General features: G+C 43.7%; 1 protein-coding gene across 1 annotated transcript; it reads left to right on the top strand.

Annotated features, from left to right (window-relative positions):
- Window positions 1-492: 492 nt before the first annotated feature.
- LOC308128048 (large ribosomal subunit protein eL34-like) lies at window positions 493-845 on the top strand (the record flags this gene model as incomplete). Its single annotated transcript, XM_080493718.1, has 2 exons — window positions 493-614; window positions 698-845. 2 exons carry the CDS (start codon window positions 493-495, stop codon window positions 843-845), a joined length of 270 nt encoding a protein of 89 aa, XP_080349844.1.
- Window positions 846-19920: the final 19075 nt, after the last annotated feature.

Genomic DNA, 19920 nt, shown 5'->3' with positions numbered 1-19920 from the left:
ATGTCTGGTGGTATGGCTCAAACCAGGATTTCTACAAGTTGGAGGTTGAGACTCTGGAGGACCCTCCTTAAGGACTAACCCACTTTCCTTAACCAAGTCGCTAACATGTTCCGACACCACTCAATTAGCAAAAAGCTGCCCGAGCCCTTATAGCTGTGGCTACGAGAAAGGCCGACCCTAGAACCGTTCATAAAGAGGGCGTCTTCCTGGCTGAACTCACACCGGCCCTTGCAATTCACTCCTCCCAAGGGTGAACGAGGCAAGGAGGTGTTCTTCCCAAAGCTGGCAGAGGGCTCGCACTCTCAAAACCGACCCCCATTTCAAGTATGCCACAGAACTCAGAGAGGAGCACAGTGAACGAGAGCCAGAAGAGGATCACAAAATGGCAATTAAGCAGCTTCAAGGTTTGATGAGTAGTAATACAAGCTTTCTTCATTTAGTAGATGTGATGATTTGTAGATCCTGACTTTTGTGATAATCATAAAATCAACAATGGTACAGCGTGTTACCTATCGCAGGAGGCATTCCTACAACACCCGCTCCAACAAAGTGGCCAAGGTCAAGACTCCAGGCAACCGTCTTGTCGTTCAGTACCTGGGCAAGCACTTCCAAAGGTATCCATGGCTCCTTATGAATCTTGTGACTGCGGTAAGCGTATAGCCGGACTCCCCAAACTTCGGAACTCGCACAATTACAGGTTGCTTTCCAGGACCAAGAAGAGGGTGTCCAGGGCCTACGGAGGGGTTCTGTGCGGCTGCTGCGTGAGGGATCGAATTCTCAGGGCCTTCCTGTACGAGGAGTTCAAGATCAACAAAAGGTTGAAGGATAGGAAGAGCAAGAAATGATATCTCAATCATTATGTACACTCGCCCAAGATGCTCTCCTCCCTTCTGAAGCCCGGAACACCTTGTCCCAGATCACTCCTTCTTCAGGACCTGACCATGCCACCACTACCTGCTCCACTGGCTGCTTCTCGGCCACTCTCAACAGCCCATAGAGTTCTCGCATCCAGCTGCGCAACTTCTCCTCGTTGTCGTCCTTGTTGAAGTACTAACCAACCAGATAGTATGTCTTAGCCTTGTCCTTGAGATGGTCGAAATGGTGGCTGAAGGAGAGGATGGCAGACTCCTCCAGTCTGGCCTTTTTGGTCGGCGCCTTCAGTCAGCAGGTAGCAAGGTAGATTGGGTGCGTAATGTCGCAGTAGCTGTCCAGGAGCCTACATAGCCTCCTCCTTGGTTTTAACAAGGTTTTTTTTAACGACTGGCAGTTTACTCGCTTTTTGCAGACTCTCTTGGTCAACCCCGCCTTGTCGAAGGATAGTTTATGCCTATACATCAAGCTTTATCACTGTTGACTCTACTCCATAATCACATGCCCCCCCATCAAGGATTTTCACTCCTGGGTTGTCTCGGAAAATCATCAAGGACATGTGCTGCTAGGGTTGGACTCACATGTCCCAAACAGGTTTGCACTCGGAGCTGCGATGGGGGCCTTCACAGCTGCCAGTAGCTGTCTCGCAAGAGGGTGACTTGGCACTCTTATGCCAACGAAATCAGTACCTCCACTCAGCACTTTGGGTAGAATATCCCCAGCGACCCGGAAGCACAATAGTGAGAGGACCAGGCCAAAAGTTCTTTGCCAGCAGACTAACAACCTCCTGTTGCTCGGGGCTCTGAGCCTGACTATTTTGAAGGTCCTCTTCATGTGAAAGCAAGTGTACAATGAGGGGGTCTGAGAGGGGGTCTGCGCTTGGCCTAGAAGATGGCGCGAACAGCATTCTCTGAATAAGCAAGAGCACCAAGTCCATAGACAGTTTCAGTGGGGAAGGCGAGTAGACGGTCAGCTAGTAGCCACTATGCAAGAAGAGGCACTTCCTACTGAGTATGAAGAGTAGCCATGATCTTATTCTTTTATAGCTTAATAGCTTAATTATTTGAACCAGAAGAATAATCTATCCTAGTACCTGCATCACCTTTACAAAAACATTATTTATTATCATCCTAATGCTCCCTTTCGCTTCTTGTCCGCTCGGTAGAACTAAACCAGCATTCTCAGCTCAGGGTCATCGCTCAGGTTAGCCAGACAGGTTCGGGCTGCACTCTGCTCTGCCGCCTTCTTGGTCTGGAACCCTCCATCCGACTTGTAGATGTACTTGGAGTCTCGGACGATGATCTCGACCTTGGAGATGAATGGCTGACTGAGGGAGGTGACGTACTTAGGGATGGTCTTTTCAGTAAGCTGGATGATTTCCTGCAGCAGGACTTTATTGTTGTTGTGATGGGTAGCAAGTCTCTAATAGCTTCAGCTTCATCACTCACCCTCTTTATCGGTGACTCGATGGACAAACTCTACTCGGGGCTCAGGTTGAGTTGCTTCTCAAATTAGACAGCCAAGTCAGTCAACTCTAGCCCCGCTTGACTTAGTCCACCATAAGCCATCGACATGTCCAGCACACTGTTCTGAGACACACACTCTCATTCAAGCAGATACCTTCCAGCATCTTGAACTCTTTCTGCAGCTAGAAGGGACTGGCGACCATTGCCAGAGACCCCCACAGGTAATAAAACACATTCCTCATCCGGTCTTCCTCCAGGACGGCAAGCTCAGTCAAACCTGCCTCTTTGAGTGCAGTCTCGATTACGTTTTTGTTTTAGAGGAGGAGTGGCAGTCTCTACAGGTACTCGTTGTCCTGAGGTTCACCTTTTTTTATGGATTAAAGCTTAAACCTGATGACAATGAGCACGTAACCAGGATCGGCCTAATTAGCACTTGAGGTTGAAGGGGGAGAGATTTTTTGTTCCTTGAGGATGACAGAGAGCAGACTGGTAACATTATCCACTCCTACTGCCTGGAATCCTAGTACCCCCCAGTCTGGACCTTTCTTCATACAATTTGAACTAATGACTTGCAAAAAGCAGTTAAACTTCATTGAGGTATTATGAAGTCCTATATTGCTTGATTGACTCAGCAATAAGTTGAAGGAGGCGAGAGAGTTTATGAATCATTCTTACCAACGATTACTAATCCATCAAGAGACAGTATTATGCGTGGTGAGGATAATTGGGTGTCTTTACTGAAAAAAGAACTAATCCCTTGAACAACATTAATAGTCTTAACTGGGTAGGCCTAGCTTTACCAGTTTGAAAATAAAATAACATCATCTCACTACTCCACCCACTCACCACCCACTTAGACCCTCTCCTGAAAATACTCCTTTCTTCCAGTGTTCCGTTGACAGGCTCCTTTTCTGATTCTGTCCTTTTTGTTATTTGTTAGAACCGGCTGCTATTTCGTATTAGTATATTACTGTGCCTACCATTGCGGGTGCGTTGCAAGTCCAGGCGTAGGATGCCGAATTTAAGATTGTTGAAAGGCAGGCCAGAAAGAGGGCGTTTGAAAGGTTTAGGGTTGAGGAAAGGGCGATCGATGATGCGAAGTTTGTCCATGGTAATGGTAATAGGATAATAAGGTAGATTATGAAATAACTTGGTGATAAATGAACAATTAATCCCTCTAATCAAACTGCTGCATAGAACCCTCTTTTAAATAAATCATGCTTGTGTTGCTCGGGCTTGTCTTCAAACAGGCAGAAAACTACCCCCAGCACAATGCCAAACTACTCCGAAATACCCACCCGCCATCCGAGTGCCTGCAGATACCTCAGCACTCACCGCCACCAACCTCAACAGCCTTCTCAACCTCTACAACGATGATGCCGACGCTGCAGCTGAGTTCTAAAGCTAAAACAACACTGCCTGCTTACTGCAACTGTGTGCCCTTGACAAATACAACTGTATCTGTGAAGATGCCAAGGACTGTGTGCTGACCGAACCCTATGAAGTAATGACTGGTCCTGTAGCTGCTCCTAGAGGTGGAGAGGAGTCATGGCTCTGGCTGTGGGGCCTTTTGGGCGGGTTGGCTGCCTTGCTGTTGCTGGTCCTGCTGTGGTGCTGCTGCAGCAAGAAATAGGAGAGAAGAAGCCAAATGAGATGGGTGACGAATACAACTGCCACTTACAATAACTAGTACAGTTTTGATGACAAATTCTTGTACGAGACGAACAAGATGACAGGGAATAAAGATCTGCTGCCGATAAAGGACATCAAGGAGATGCAGAGCGTAGATGGTAAACAGCAGAAGGTGTTCGTTCTGTAGGGAGGCAGGAAAATCACCCTTGAAAAGGAATCACCCAACGATGACCTTTATTCAATCGAACAACCAGTCTTAAACAATCATTGATTCACCACCACAAACCGATCAGACTCCGTACATAGTTCTCATGTCCTTGCAGTGCATCTTAGAACTGCCGACAGCTCGATAAGTCCAGTTTCGTTGCCTCACGTTGGTAGGCCTTCGAGTCGATTCAATGAAGGCTCGATCTGCTCGGTACAGCAACTCTCTCTGTTTTTGTCTGGGACTGCTGACAATTCTTGCGAGTTAGTTCAAGCCAGACAGTGTCAGCCTACTGGTCCAGCTCCTGTTTAGCTTTTTGGTTGCGACTGCGCTCGAAATTCTATCTGGTCGTGTAGTATTGCACTTGCAGGATGTTTGAGCGCATGGAATGGTTGTAGTGGCTGTTGCGCTACATGGAGACATGGAGACGGCAGGTGGGGTTTAGAATAGACTGCTTAGAGGTGAGCCGAATATAGACAGCAGTAAAAAGAAAAGCATCCCATATTGCAGGAAAGTAGAAACCCATGGGTTGGGATTCTACCGCCTCTAGCGAGGGCCATCTCCGAACCTGAACTAGTAGCGTCTAAAGTTGCCGTTTTGATGATATGGATGGGGCTGCATCCCACCGAAAAACATGTTGAAAAAAACAAAAGGATCCACATCCTCGAAGTCTTGGTTGTTATGCCGGTTCTGTCTGGGAGGGTTGTCGCCGTGTTCGTCGTAGTAGGCTTTTTTGTCCTAGTTGCTGAGCACCTCGTATGAATTGGCTACCTTGCGAAAGACATCGATGGCGCGAGGATGCTTGTTCTTATCGGGGTGGTAGTTGAGTGCGAGTCGCTTGTAGGACTGCTTAATTTCATCTTTGGAAGCTGACCTGGGCACCCCAAAGAGAGCGTAATGGTCTCGTATGGCCAACAAGCGATCAATTTCCTACTGTTCACTCATGAATACTATGTAAATCCATAAGAAGCGTACCAAGACCTACTTCGATTAAGAGACGGGCGAGAGGAAGGTCTTTCACAATGAAATGCTCTCCAAAAAGTCATCTATAAACATCGAAGAAACCCACTCCTGCTTCGAAAGTCACTGTGCAGTAATATACACTGCCATGGATCTATCCCGCTTCAAAATCAATCAATGTCTCCGTTCTGAAGATCATTGCTACTCGTCCTGTCCCGACCATCACTCCCCTTAGGACAGACGAAGGGATTGTGTGACTGAGGCCGTGATCTGTCCATACGCGAGTATGAAGCAATCCTGCCCAAGAGAAGACAGCTGCTCCAAATGTCACAACAACTATGAGATGATGTTCCATGAAAGCAATTATCGTAAGAGATTGTGTCCCTAGGGCTTGTAGTGCATGAACCGTGCGTTCTGTCACTTGGCTCATTCTGAGCATGAACTGAGAATCACCCTTCTGCATAAGTACAGGCCTGATGGTTAAGACTTCCTCACGTTCATGTTCAAAACTGTGTTCTGTCCCTTTCAGAATTTACATCCTGAATAGGACTGCGTCTATGCACACAGCTGGACTGACTTCCGCAGAAACCCCTTACAGTACACTTACCGTCCAGTTACATGCTCCTATTGGAACTTGTAGGAAAGGTTGTAATTTAGCTGTCCTAATGGGATGCAATGTCCTGACAGTCATGGATGGCCGTAAATTATGTACCATCCAGCCCGACTGTACACAGGAGATGGTTGGTTCAGAGTGGTGCCAAAGAATAGAGTAATTCGCGGTCAGTTCAAGAACAGAGTAAAGGAGGGACGCACCTGGTTGAGGGACAAGGATGGAATTATATCTTCGGAAGAAGAGGTGGAGGGTTGATCTGTACATACACTTGTTTAATGCCATTGTAAAATAATGAAATAGGACTGGCACAAGTAAGCTGCTGTCCATATGCTATTCAAGACAGTCAATTCTGATACCAAACTGCTTGAAAAGCGTCACAAGATGTATTAGATACACTAAAACTTCAAAACCAAAATAAGAAGTTCAAGAAGCAAGAAGAGCAGTTCAAAAAGAAAACATCCAAAGCGGCACCTCAGATCCAGGTAGAGTTGATCTCCTTCTGCCAGTTTATCAAGAAAACGAGACCAAGAAGAAGAAGACTGGACAAAGACTGCTAGTAGAAGTAAAAGATGAACTACTAGAACCAGGAGAAGTAGCTAAATCGGCAAGAGAGATTTTAGAAGAAGAAAGCCTCTCTTCGCAACTATGAGGAGTACCTGAAAAAGGTTAAGAAAGCTTACCCTGACCAGTTCCCCTATATCTTTGGCTGGATATCACACTCTCAAACTTACAACGACTAGCTGAAATCATAGCGCAGGGACATTCGATAAGCTCAAACAAGAGGCCATGTCAACTGAGAAGCAGCTCAAACAGTAGATCTTACAGAAGAAAAGATTAATGAGCGTAATGAATTACAGACCGCAGTGGAATCAAGTAACAACGATTCTTTCAATTAATATTAATCTAGGTAAGATCTTGGCCATCGACAATTTGTACTTCAAATGCACTGAGGTCAGTTGAAGGTCCGCCATGACTACGAGAAGAAGAACGAGAGTAAGAAGGGAAGAAGCAAGAGGAGAAGAAAAGAAGAAAGAAAGAAAATGAATTACTGTTATGGATGGCCCATTTATAACAGACTAACTTTGTGGATGTGTGATTGTGATGTATTAAATAAAATGCTGCAACCGGGAATTGAACCCGGGTCGAAGCGATGGCAACGCTCCATTCTGCCACTAAACTATTGCAGCTCTTGTCTGCCCTGTCTAGTCGTCCATTACCTACCAATCTCATAACAGCCTGTCTACAAATTTCCTCTATGACTAGCACAGGTAATTCTCATCTTCTCAAGCTGATTGTTGACTATTTAGGAGCTGTTTAATTAGTGGCAAACTTTAGCTACCGGTACAGGCTTTCATTGGCAGTTTTCTGGTTGGTTCTAGCTTAATTGATTATTGACAGTGATTAATTTCAGGGTTGAACAACAGTAAATATTATTTCTCATGCCAAGGAACAGTAAGTTAATGCTGTACAGAACAATGAAATGGCTAGGCACACTTGAACGAGTCTTAGGAGGAGTGATCTCTATTAAATCAAATGCTTCTTATGCTAATTCAAAAGATCGATAAGTATCAATTGTTAATTTCATATTGTTTGTGTTCGCCAACCAATTGGAGATTGTTTTTGAGGTTGAAATATCAAAGACTAGAATACTTAAATCATCAATGGATCAGGATCAGAAATAGCCTTTAACAGATGCATCGACTATTCAAATGCTGAAGAGCAATCTTTGTAAGAATGAATGATATCGGTTTGTTAGTAAGCATTAAAACGATATGGTTTGGTTACTCACTTGAATGCAAGGAAGGTGTATTACTTTTCAACATTCCATTTCCAGGTGCTTATTCCAAAGGTTAGCATGACTAATGATGACAGGTCAAATAAGACTCACGCAATTTTTATCTATAGTTTTATAGCTGATGAAAGCAAAGATTATTTGCCTAAAATAATTCGGTAGCTGCCTGTTAACCTATTGACCAAACCATCAGAAAACAAGTTTAGGGACAGGCTATCTTTCTGTACAACCATTTGCTTGAAAGCTGCTTGATCCACTCTACTCTGAAAAAGGATAAAAAATTGTCCTGAACAAGGACAGAAAACTGTCAGACTGGTAAGTGAGTTATTTAAGTACAGGGGAACAAATGTTTGACCGGCAAGGAGATAGCATGAATGGTTCGTAAATTGTCCAGTTGAAGGGCTAAAGAATTAAAGCTAAAAGGACCGCTTCAGATGATACATCCTAAACTTTAAAACTGAAAAAGAGTCCCCACCCGCCAAATCTGCATCAGAAGGACAACAGCTCCACCTGATGGATATGTACCTCGTTCCTCCTGCTAAATCCAGTTCGGACCCTACTCATGATCGAAAAATAGAGTTTCGCCTCTTCACGGGTCAAGTGTCGGCCACGCTCTTCCACAATTACCACAGGGAAGAGGGACTCCTAAGGGTTGTATAACAAGGAAGACAGGCAACACAGCAAGTTGTGAGAGGAAATCCTTGGGTAATGAATCCGACCAATCAGAATCAATTGCGCATCTCAGCGAGTATAAATTCCAAGGATAGATTCGCAGTCAATATAACAATCATGGTTAAGAAGAGTGCACCCAAAAGGAAGACTACTCCTAAGCGAGTCAACAATAAGATTTCCAAATCCAAAAAGAACCCGAAGAAGGCTGTCAAGCCTGCTGACCCTGCACCAGTTGCAGCTGTCTCTGCTCCTGTCGCTGCTGCTGCCCCTGCCAAGAAGGTTAGTAAGAAGGGGAAGACCAAGCCAGTTAAAAAAGGAGGACCCAAGAAGGGCAAGAGGGGAGGCAAGAAAAGATGATTTGATTAATCCCCTTTTTAATATCTTTTGATTGACTCTGGAACTCTTACCTCTACCCCTAATCATGCTACTGCAGTAGCTTATTTTAATACTCTTACTCATACTTGCTTCCCTTAGCTATACAAAGATCTAAGAGGTTTTAACAAAATGATGTTGACATGATTAATGAATGGGATCAGAATTATTTTGTAGTGATGTTTGTTTTGTTGTAAATGAAGGATGGAGTGTGAGCATGAGTTGAAGATGAGTTGTTGAAGGTGTAAAGTGATTGCTTGAGTCAGAATAGAGAAGAAAGTGATCGTAGAGGGTATTGACGCTGAAGAGTAAGAAGCAAGTAGCTATCTTCAATTGCCCCGATTCTTAATACAATATGTACAAGGGAATAATCAATTAAAGTAAATCATATGTCAGTCACTTTACAAACAAGCCATGGTTTTCTCAAACTTTAACTCTTTTGCTAACTTTGTCCTCGTACCTGCACAAACTTCTTGGCTCTACTTGCCAAAGGATATTATGATGATACCATCTTCCATAGAAATATTAAGGCTTTCATCCTGCAAGGTGGAGATCCAACTGGTACTGGCCGGGGAGGATAAAGTATTTATGGGCAACCTTTTGAGGATTAGATCCAGTAATCACTCAAGTTTGATAGGAGAGGAGTTTTAGCGATGGCCAATGCAGGTCCCGACATGAACTCAAGTCAATTTTTCATCACCTACAAGAAACTCAGCCACCTGGAGGGAAAGTACACAATTTTCGGGAGGGTGATTGCAGGATTTGAATCCCTAGACCTCATGTAATCTGAACCAGTGGATAGCAAGGACCAGCCTCTAAATTAGATAAAGATAAATTCAATAATGATCCATGCCAACCCAATAGCTGATAACCACCAGTGACTGCATAAGATTAATTGGTAAAATTCAGATTTAGTAGTAGCCTGGCCCTGGGGTTATAAATTTCTTGTCAAACAAGCTCTGTCTCTTTTACTGTGACATTCTAAACCTGGGAGTGTTCTTGTGCTACGAGTTGACATATAACTTTTATTGGGAGAAGTCAAATGACCGATACTTGCATGGACCTGGAGACACCTCTTTCTCAGCAGGAAATCGGTCAGCCCTGGCAAAGGGCATTTGATAGCTGTTTCTGAATTGTTTCAGAATAATACTTCCTTCAGGGTTGACTCCTTCATTATGATATTTATCAGGGGCTGGATAGTCTCTAGCATTGTTTTAAAAGACTGGTCAGCAGGTTACTTCCGCCATGGTATTTCAGTTTGATGCGCATAGTGTAAGCAGATGATTTTGGTTGGTCTCCATCCCTGTTTGGGTGGTAGTCCATTGGCCCTGGGTTCTTAAGCTGCTGTTTAATAATATAAGAAGGGATTTTTTTGGACCCCTTGAAAATGTGGGCATGAATTTTGGATCGATCGTTGGGTGAGTATGCGGCAGGGCCTGGACTATCTTTGCTTTGAATGGAGCTCTTTTTTAGGCTTTTCCGATTGAGCACTTGTTAGCTCTATGGCTGGAGAAGCCAGTATAGTAATGTTCTTTGCACCTAATGAGAAGAGCACAGAGGAGATGGCATTCTGAACCTAGACTCGCGGTTGAAGCTAAACCCCAGTTTCTTGTTCATCGATAACTTTTATTTATTAAAGGTGAATTTATTTTAAAGGGCAAAGCCTTTATCAATGTACTAGTAAAGACAATAATCTTAATGGGCAGCATCACTCTATATAGTCCATCTCATTATCGAGTTGTACTGCACAATAACATTATTAGTATTAGCAAATATAATTTGAACCTCAAAGTTAGTCCTTCCATAAAAATTAATCAAACAATCTTGAGCTTCATCGAATTAGACTTAGGAAGGCAGGTAACGCTTATACAATCCTGAAATTATCAGCCTAAGTCAGCAGGGGCTGAGATTTAGCCTTGTATTATTACCTTACGAATATGAGACTAATATTAGTGCAAAGGTGATTGCTTAGATTTGTCCCTCAAAGATATAAATGGCTAAATAGTAATAATTTAGGTTTATCAGTTTCTTAGCTGCGTTGAGTTCATTAGCTTGAACCCTCTTATTGGTGATCTAGATCTCTCTCTTCGTAGGGGAGAACGATCTCTTACTTGTGCTCTCGATTCATATCCTTTTTGAGAACTCTGCAGAGTTCTACCACCTTATTGTACCCATCTTACTGGCCCTCTTTCCTACACATGCCTACAGACTGGATTAATATCCATCTTGTATGAGTATTTTAGCTCAGCATAATCGCGCATGGCAGGCTTTTCCTCAAAACGTCTAGGCTCTTCATCCCTCAAGCAGTTGTCGCTGCAAAAGTGGTCTATATAGTTGATGGCTGGTGGTTAGGTTTAGGTGTGCAGGAGAGGGATTGGGTGTTGGTTGTAGTTGTTGTACATCATCGGAGGGTGGTAATGTTCAGGGTTGGGACAGGGCTCTGCGTCTTTCCACGATAATCGTCCTTTTTCAAGGTTTCTTTGCCTATTTTCATAAGGGAATCTTTGCTTTCTCTTAAGCTATCGATCAACTGTGAAAACTGATTCCTTAAGGTGCTGCTAGTTCAAGAAAAAAGGTTTGCTCATGCCGTGGCCTATTGTCAAGTTGGGATTTGGGCTGTGATAGTTATGAGCAAGATTCGAACTGATTTCATTGCGCTAAGGGTGCCCTATTGTCTGGTTTAGGTTATATCTAGAGAGAAATCCATTACTGTTAATTGGATTTGGACTACGACTATTACTAGCTGGATGAAGGGGAGGTCTTTTAAGAGGGGTTGGCATATGTGGCTCTATCATTTTCTGAGCTGGCAAATGACTATGATGTCTCATGCAAAAAGTGGACTTGGCTCTGCCGTTGATGATGCTCTACTACCTTCTTTGCATGACTGCTATATCCAAGTTCGACAATCTCCTGTTCTTGCCATGCATTACCGTCATTATACCGAAAGAGGAGAATCCAGGATCAGCAGGCCCCATTGGGGATTCTGCTAGAGGATAGGGATGAGGAGCACAGAAGGTAGGTGAAAGTGAGATAGGCCGGCGTGTTGGTAGACTGGATCTGCGTTGAATCACATGGTGAGGTGGAGGTGGAAAAGGTAGACAGATCAGCATTGGAGGAGGAGGGGGAGGCAGAATTATTACTGGAGGTTGTGATATTAAAACTGGTCTTGGAGATTTAGGTATGGACTTAGGTTGAGATACAGGTATGGATCTAATAATTGGTGGAGACTACCTTATTTCATTTGGTATTCTCTTGGCAATAAGTTTTCCAAAAGCGTTTTACAACCGCTTCCTTTCTTCGCAAAATTGTACCTTTCTGAGAATGCGTGTGCCCTTGATAATCCGATCAAACAATTAGCTCTAAATCCTGGCTCTCTTCTTAGAAAAGGCTTGTAGCTTACCAACTGCATTGAGCATAGACACTTTATTATTGTAATATTCCATCTTCTCTCCCCAGTACTTGAACCAACGTACCTTGCTCGTCTATTTAATCCTATTGAAGGCTTCGCCTATTCTTTTATACATGAAGCAATCCAACACGTCAAAGCCTTCAGTGTTGACATGCCGAGGCTGAACCCTCTTCAGCTGTAAAAAGCTTTTGAGCAATCTGGCCTGATGTAAGTATGAAAGCATTCGTCCCAAATTGTGGATGTGGCGATGTTTCGCATGTCTTTTACGAGGAGGAGTCAAGGACCTTTTGCTTAGCTCAACGCTCTCAGTTTCAGTAGTGATTTTTGAGAGAACGAAGCTGCGAAGACACATGAATCCTAACTTTTTTATTCCTTGGTGATACGCACTCAGCTTGTTAAATAGGATTTGGATTTGATTATCCCGAAGGCGGAAATCCCCGATCTTTTTGACCCAAAAGGCCAGGACGAACTTCTTGAGTTCTTTGCGCAACTTCTGCGCAGTGTGGATAAATCGTCGGAGGATGTCTCTCTGGAGACGAAGTTGTTTGTCATGGTTGACGAGCCTGGCGAAGGCATTCATTTTACTTTGATAGAGTGCAAGGGAGAGGAACTTGGTAAAAGAGTAGAGTGGAGACATCATGTGCAGGTGGATCTTCAAAGTGGTTTTGATAGGCTAGTTCTTCTTGACTGCTAGCATATAAAAATTATTGATTCTTAATAAATCCGGACTAAGATAAACTTTTTAATCAGCTTAAGAAGTTTTGCCTGCAATATTATGACCATTACAGATATTGATAATGTAAAATCAAAACTCACAAAAAGAACATTCTTATAGGTAGTTACTCCTCCCTCTATCTGCTTGTTTAGATTTGTTGAATAGGTTTCCGGCAGCTTGGACAACTGTTGTTCTATCGCAGCCATGGTCTTATACACTCTTCATGGAACCCATGTCCACAGGGCAAAGACACTCCCATCCCAGTTTCTTGACATATCGGACAATCTGCCTTCTTTGTCCTTTACAAACTTTGAACTATTTATTAACTAACTCCTTTATTTTATTGAAGTGAGCTTTAATTCAGAAGAGGCATGATGAAAGATATGAAGGAGGGGGGATGTCTTCTTCTGTTGCTGGGGTGGATGTAGGGCAGGAAGTGAGCTGGGTGGAGGGAATTTTCGGCTACTTGTTAAAGAGCCTAGCTCTGGCATAAGGAGCAGCGGAGAGAACCATTCGATAGAAGAATATTATTCCTGCAATGGTGGCACCAATAGTTTTTCATGTTATTGTTAACAATGTTCTAAACTTCACAGTTTATAGAGCAAAGAAGGTTCTAGAATTAAATTAACTTTGTAATCAAATAATATCATCTTCCTCCATAGAACCTTCCAAAAAATCCAGTTAAAGCAAATGAAATGTATCTGATTCCAGCTATAAGTCATGTTAACTGCCTATCTTTTCTTACTAGTGCATTAACGCCATGCATTAAGTCATGCATTAACATCATGCAGATGACGTAATTTAATCATGCAAAGACTGTAGGAACTGTCCGGTAGCCTCTCCATTGAAAATTCCATCACTGGTAAAAAGGAAACCATCAAAATCACTAATGGCTACATTAAGTCGAGCGACCTGCACAAGGTGGCTTCTGAAAAGGTAATTCGCTCCTATGACCCTGGATACATGAACACGATCTGCTGCACCTCCAAGATATCCTTCATCGATGGAGGCAAAGGCATCCTGGAGTACAGAGGATACTCTATCGAAGATCTAGCTGAAAAGGCTAGTTTCATGGAGGTTGTGTACCTACTAATCGGAGGACAACTTCCTTCCTTCAGTCAATTGAAGGAGTTCAATCACAAGGTTATGACTCACACCTATATTCACAGTGATGTGCTTGAAATGATGAAGTCATTTAGGTTCAATGCACATCCCATGGGAATGATCTGCTCCACATTTGCAGCCATGAGTACTCTCCATCCTTAACAAAATCCTGCTCTGGCAGGTGAGAATGTCTATAAGAACAGACTCATTCGCAATGCACAGATCTTCCGTATTCTCGGTAAGATGCCAACTCTTGCAGCCAATGCCTACCGACATCGGATTGGACGTGAATTCAACATGCCTAGATCTGACCTGTCCTACGTGTAAAACTTCCTTTACATGATGGACAAGCACTCGGAGAAGGACTACAGGCCTCATCCAAAATTAGTCAGGGCCCTGTAGATTCTTTTCATTCTCCATGCAGAGCATTAACTTAACTGCTCTACAGCCGCCATTCGGCATCTCACCAGCAGCGGAGTGGATGTTTTCACAACAGTAGCAGGTGCTTGTGGTGCACTCTATGGTCCCAAGCATGGAGAGCCAATGAGGCAGTATTGCGCATGCTAGAAGGAATCGGCCGTAAAGAAAACATCCGGAGTTCATCGAGGACGTGAAGAATAAGAAGAAACTCATGTTCGGCTTTGGACATAGGGTCTACAAGAACCATGACCCTCGTGCGAAGATTGTCAAGAAACTGGCTGAGTAGGTATTTGAAGTGACGGGCAGAGAGCCTCTGGTGGAGATCGCCATGGAGCTGGAGAAGATCGCACTCAAGGACCCCTACTTCATTGAAAGAAAGCTTTATCCAAACGTGGATTTCTACTCAGGAGTGATTTACAAGGCAATGGGTTTCCCAACGGATATGTTTGTGGTTCTTTTCGCCATCCCAAGAGTTGCAGGCTGGCTAGCACACTGGAATTAGTACCTAGACGATCCCGAAAACAAGATCGTGCGTCCAAGGCAGAATTACGTGGGCAGCAACACTCGTGAGTACGTGGGGTTGGAGGATCGAGAAGAGAAGCACTTCTTCATTGACGCGGAGAGAACAGATCACGCTAAGAGGCACGAGGTGAGCAAAATGAAATGAATAGTCTGCTCTATAAGTTTAATCTAACGAGTCATGATCCATGAGATAAGGCAGCTCAGTACTTACAACCCTCAAAAACAGGTTGGGCACTATTCGTACTAGGTAGGTAACCAGATAGGCCACCGATATTCCTTCTCAGTCTATAAGGGCAGGGATGATCTCACCTCCTTGAAGTCTCGATGAAAGGCATCGATCTGCGCAAGTTTAAGGAAGAGGTTAACTTGAGGGTGGAGACCTGGCCAATCTAATGCTTAAAAAGCAGTATATTTCTGAGGAGGAGACTCTTCGATATCTCAGGGATGTGGTGGCTGGATTTTATGAACTAGGCAAAGGAATATGACCTTAAACTGGCTAACATCTTACTCAAACAAAGTCATTGTAAAATTGCTGATTTCGGGTTAGCCAAAAAGGATACATATGGAATTCGATAGCCTTACAATGTAGTATCTCCTCTTTACGTGGCCCTAGGCGCTAAAAGTACTTGATTTCAATGATGAACAAGCCGCAGTATATGCTACAGCAGGTAGAAGCCAGCACAGTGGATGGGCCAAGGAACTGCTGGTCCAGTTCATCTTGAACAAGAAAGGAGGTATCCTTCAGTAGCTAGACTAATTTTTGAGTGGCCCTCTGTGGTAGAGTGAAGTAAGTGGAGAATGAGAAGGATTATTATTATTGATGGATGAAGATCAGGATTAAGTGATACAGCGGCATGGAAACAAGAGCACACCGATCAATGCCCTTCCTGAAGAAAGCTACTATCTGCCCATGCACACTCCTAAGCCATCTTCCTAAACTTACTCTGAGGTGCCTAAAAGGCCATCCTTCAAACGCCCTCTTCAAACCATCCAACCAAAGACAGACTCACGGTCTGAAGAGGATGCAGATCCTCCTCCCAAGCCATTCAAAGTGTCAAGGAAGAGGAGAATCCCTCCAGAAGAGGAGGCCTGTCGAGAAGGAGAGCGAGTGCAACGAACTAGTCACATTTTGACAAATGGTAGTTTCTACTTTCATGAGCAGCATGATCTGCTGACTGGGTCGATGAGCAGCAACAACAGTATAAACAACAAAAGCAAACAGCCAAAAGAGGATGGCTTGAAGAAGCAGACTGTAACAGTGAATCCTAGCATCAGATTGAACATCCAGTAGCTTATAAAAACTCTATCTTAGGTACAGTAAAAGAAGGATGGTATGGGTGATAAGTACCTCTCAGCTCCTGAGCCACCTTCAGTGCCGAATTTCGGGTTTAGATTCCCTGTCCGTTAAAGCACAGTACAGTAGTTAAAATGGATCGGCGACAAACTAAAAGGCATGCTGTATTACCACAGCTAGACCAAGATTATCATACGACGGTATTCCAACGCCTGCGCCTTTATCTACAAGGACAGGGCTGTCGTCCTCTACCATTCTGACCGTAGATTTTATCTCGGGGGCTGGTAGGCTGATAGAAAGCATGGAAAGGGACAGGAGTTTGTTGAGGAGAAGGTTTACCATGGAGAATATCGCAATGGAAAGAAGAGTGGATAGGGGATAATGTGGAGATAAAAGATGGGGTAGATGGAGACGTACAAAGGAAAATGGCATAACAACAAGAAGCACGGGAGAGGAGTGGAATGGACAACAAGCAAGAGTGCAGGAGTAGAAGTGTTGTACCATGAAGGAAGGCGATACTAGATGAAATGAGTGTTTTTATTACCAGCTAAGAAGTATTCATTACAATAATAGCATGGGTAATTAGCAAGAGGAAAAGGCCCTCACTGTGATTGAAGATCAGTGCTACCAGTTCGTGCAGACTCTGCAGGATCCTCGCTTTGGCTGTCTCTGGCTGTATCGCAAAAGAATTAAGCCCTATAACTTTCTCATGCACTGGAAGATGATGTATACTGGCGTCACCCGTGAAAAGCTTTATTTCATGCTTGAAGAATTACGCAAAATCAAAAACTGCAAACTCACCAGCCTTGCACGAGTAATCTGGATAAACTAGCCATTCAAAAGCAGCAACTTGCTTTGTGAGGAGCAAGGCAGCCTGTAGGCTCTGCAGGAGTACTTCAATTACAGTCTCAAGGATCTGCAGAGGGACTGGATTCAATCAGGGCGAACCTTCTTATAAGAAGAACTTTGGTATCTTATCCAGACAATCTATAGGACGATTGCCAGATTGGAATAAGCTGGCCTCCCTTTTGGCAAATTCGGAATTAAAACCATTTTCGTTAACCCTGGCTATTAGCTTGTGTTCTACCCTAATATTGACTTCTTCTCTGACAGACACAACCTCCTGCGTTACCAGTAGGTCACTTGCCTGCCTCATCAGATCGGTAATGAACTCAGGCACCAGAGAGTGAGGGTGGAGCGTCTACCGCTACAGCTGGTGGAGTTGGCGACTTGCAAAGAGTCTATAGCAAGCATAGGTCAGGGCTTGAAATAGCTGAACTTTATAGAGGGGATGTATTCCAAAGAGCTGTTCTCTCTGTTGAAAGGATTGCTAAGAAACCCTGATTTGGACGTGATGCAGTATTTGTGGTAGTCCTCTGGTATTGTGGCTGCAGAATCCCTCTACCCTGACAAACAAACAAAAAGGATGGTTCGACAGCCTGATGGAGCGATTAAAAAGGATAGTCTGAGACCAACACTGGGAGAGAGTCAAAAGCCAAGAGGACTTCATTTGGAGTTTGATTAATATCGATGAATTCAAGGTGGAGATGGACAATAAGTAAATTTTATGAACTTCGTATCTTCAAATACTTGTATATTTGTAGACTATGCATTGTTTCAAACAGTCACCATCCAAATCTCATTGTCTGATTTTCCTCGGTACTCTTCTGAGTTTGTACGTAGGGGTTGTGGTCAGCTGCTGCTGGAATTGGAACTAGACATTTGACCAGCTGGCAGTGGTGATGCTACAGCGCTGAGATATTTCAGCACTTCTGGATCGAACAGGGGCTTTTTACTGCTCACCCAGCAATATCCTTTAGATGGACCTGATGCGAGTAGTGTTGCTCTAATTGTCACCCATTGACTTCTGAAGTAGAGCTTTACTTAGAGGAGTGGAAACTATCTTATTGAAGGGAAGCACTTTTATTGGTTGGGCTTGGATAGAGTCAGAAATGTCAGTTAACCCCTCCAGGTGATTTATCACTGAGTCGAAGACAAAAAGATCATCCATCTCCCTAAACAGCCCCCACACACTGTGCCCTATTCTGTGCTACTCAAACGTCTGGATAATCGACTGCACCAGGTTGTTTTCGTGGCTGAGGCAGGTAGCCTTAAGCTTGAGCAGGGGCTTACTCTTGGCTGCGTTGGGGTTAAACCACACTTTGACTGTGTCCTCCTTACTAAAATGGATCATCTTAGCATTGACTCCGAAGTCCTCCTCTATGTTCTCATAGATGGCCTTAAATCCTTTGAGAGCTTCTAGCAGATTTACTCTACAACGTTATATAGGCAGGCTTGTTTCAGACAGGCTACTATTGGTCCGCTCTGAGTACACTCGAAGTTCTGTCCCATCTTTCTAGACTCTGCACTCAAATGCAAGCACAGCTTTGACAAAGGGACAGGCCAGACGCTTGCGTTTTTAGAGGACATCTCTCTACTGAGACAATTGATGCTAGGAGAAGACAAAATGGGAGTAGAGTTAAACCTCATGTCCAGTCATACAGTGGCGAAAGACCTTACGACCGGCTGAGGAATAGCGGGCAAGAGGCCTCCAGTTAGCGTGATCGAAATCTAATGGTTGTTAATTGCCCATATCAAATATAAAAGAATGTTTGTAGAGAATCCTTTCTTGTTAAATTAATGTATCTGATATCATGTTCATTAATAAATAATATCACTAAAGATCTTCCAATAATGCATCTAGACTTTGTGAGGGTTGCAATCTCCAGTAGTTATCCACTCGAAAATCAACGTTCTCTTCTTCTCTACAATCTGTCTCCTCATTGCTAACCATGTCCATCAGGTCATCCAAGTCCAGCTATACCTACTTGGCCTGCTCCTCCTCCTAAATATTTATGCGCAGCTCATTGTCGTTATTCTAATCGTAAGTGTAGGCTGACCTGCCGAACCTCTGAATCACCTCAGAATCATCATCCACATCCATATCGACAGGAAGATTTGGATCTACGTTGGAAATGTATTCTCCGTATATCCTGAGTCGAGGCTGTACATGCTTCTCCATGAAATCTTGCCATCCCTTATTCCCAATCAAGCAGTCAAGCTTGGAGCAAAAATCAACTAAATACACACTCACCCAGCTTTTGGGGTTGGATTGCAGTTCTACACTAAGAATGCTTGCTACAGTCTGCCAGTCGAGATGCTCATTGGCCACAAGGATATGCTTCAGAGCCTTGAACAGATGGAAGTGTAGCTGATTGGACTCTTTCTTGATGACTATCTTGACCAACTGCATGACCAGTTAATCATCTACCTTGATAATTTTGAGTTGGCAGAACAGTTGTGCTAGGGTGATGGACAAACGACTATACCCGACATCAAGCAGAGACTTGAAACGCTGGGAGATGAACTAGATGAGGGGTTCTCTGAAAGGACTGACTGGAGGGATAGGTTAGTCCAACTAGTTGATCTTTTTAGGGGGCTAGTAATACTCAATGTCTTTTGGTCTGTTGGCATAGCTTATATAAAATGAATCTAGTTTATAGAGGATTTGTAGTTGGTTATTTAAAGCCTTGAATGAAAAAACTGACCCTTAGGAAGCCAAATCAGCCAGGTTTTTGAGTAGAAAGGGCCACCAACAGGAAGTGTAAAAATTGGTCATTTGGACACTCCTCGGGATGTCCAGTTCTGCTCTGAATACCAGATCCTTGATGCACTGCTCAAGCGTATAGGAATACTCAGCAGTCCACTCTACAGTCTTCTAATCCATTATCGTTACCATCTTCTCAGCAATTTCAATCTTTTTGGTCTTCTCATCAGGATACTCCTTCTCAAGGATGAACGTGAGAGACTCCAATATCATGGGGTTGTACAAGTGTCTTGACAGAAGATCAAACAGTCCATTCTCTTGGTCAAG

This window comes from Lipophrys pholis, assembly GCF_963383615.2.
Source record: "Lipophrys pholis genome assembly, contig: SCAFFOLD_306, whole genome shotgun sequence".
Lineage (NCBI taxonomy): Eukaryota > Metazoa > Chordata > Actinopteri > Blenniiformes > Blenniidae > Lipophrys > Lipophrys pholis.
Note: the sequence above shows the minus strand (reverse complement) of the source record. Positions and strands in the feature narration are given on the sequence as shown.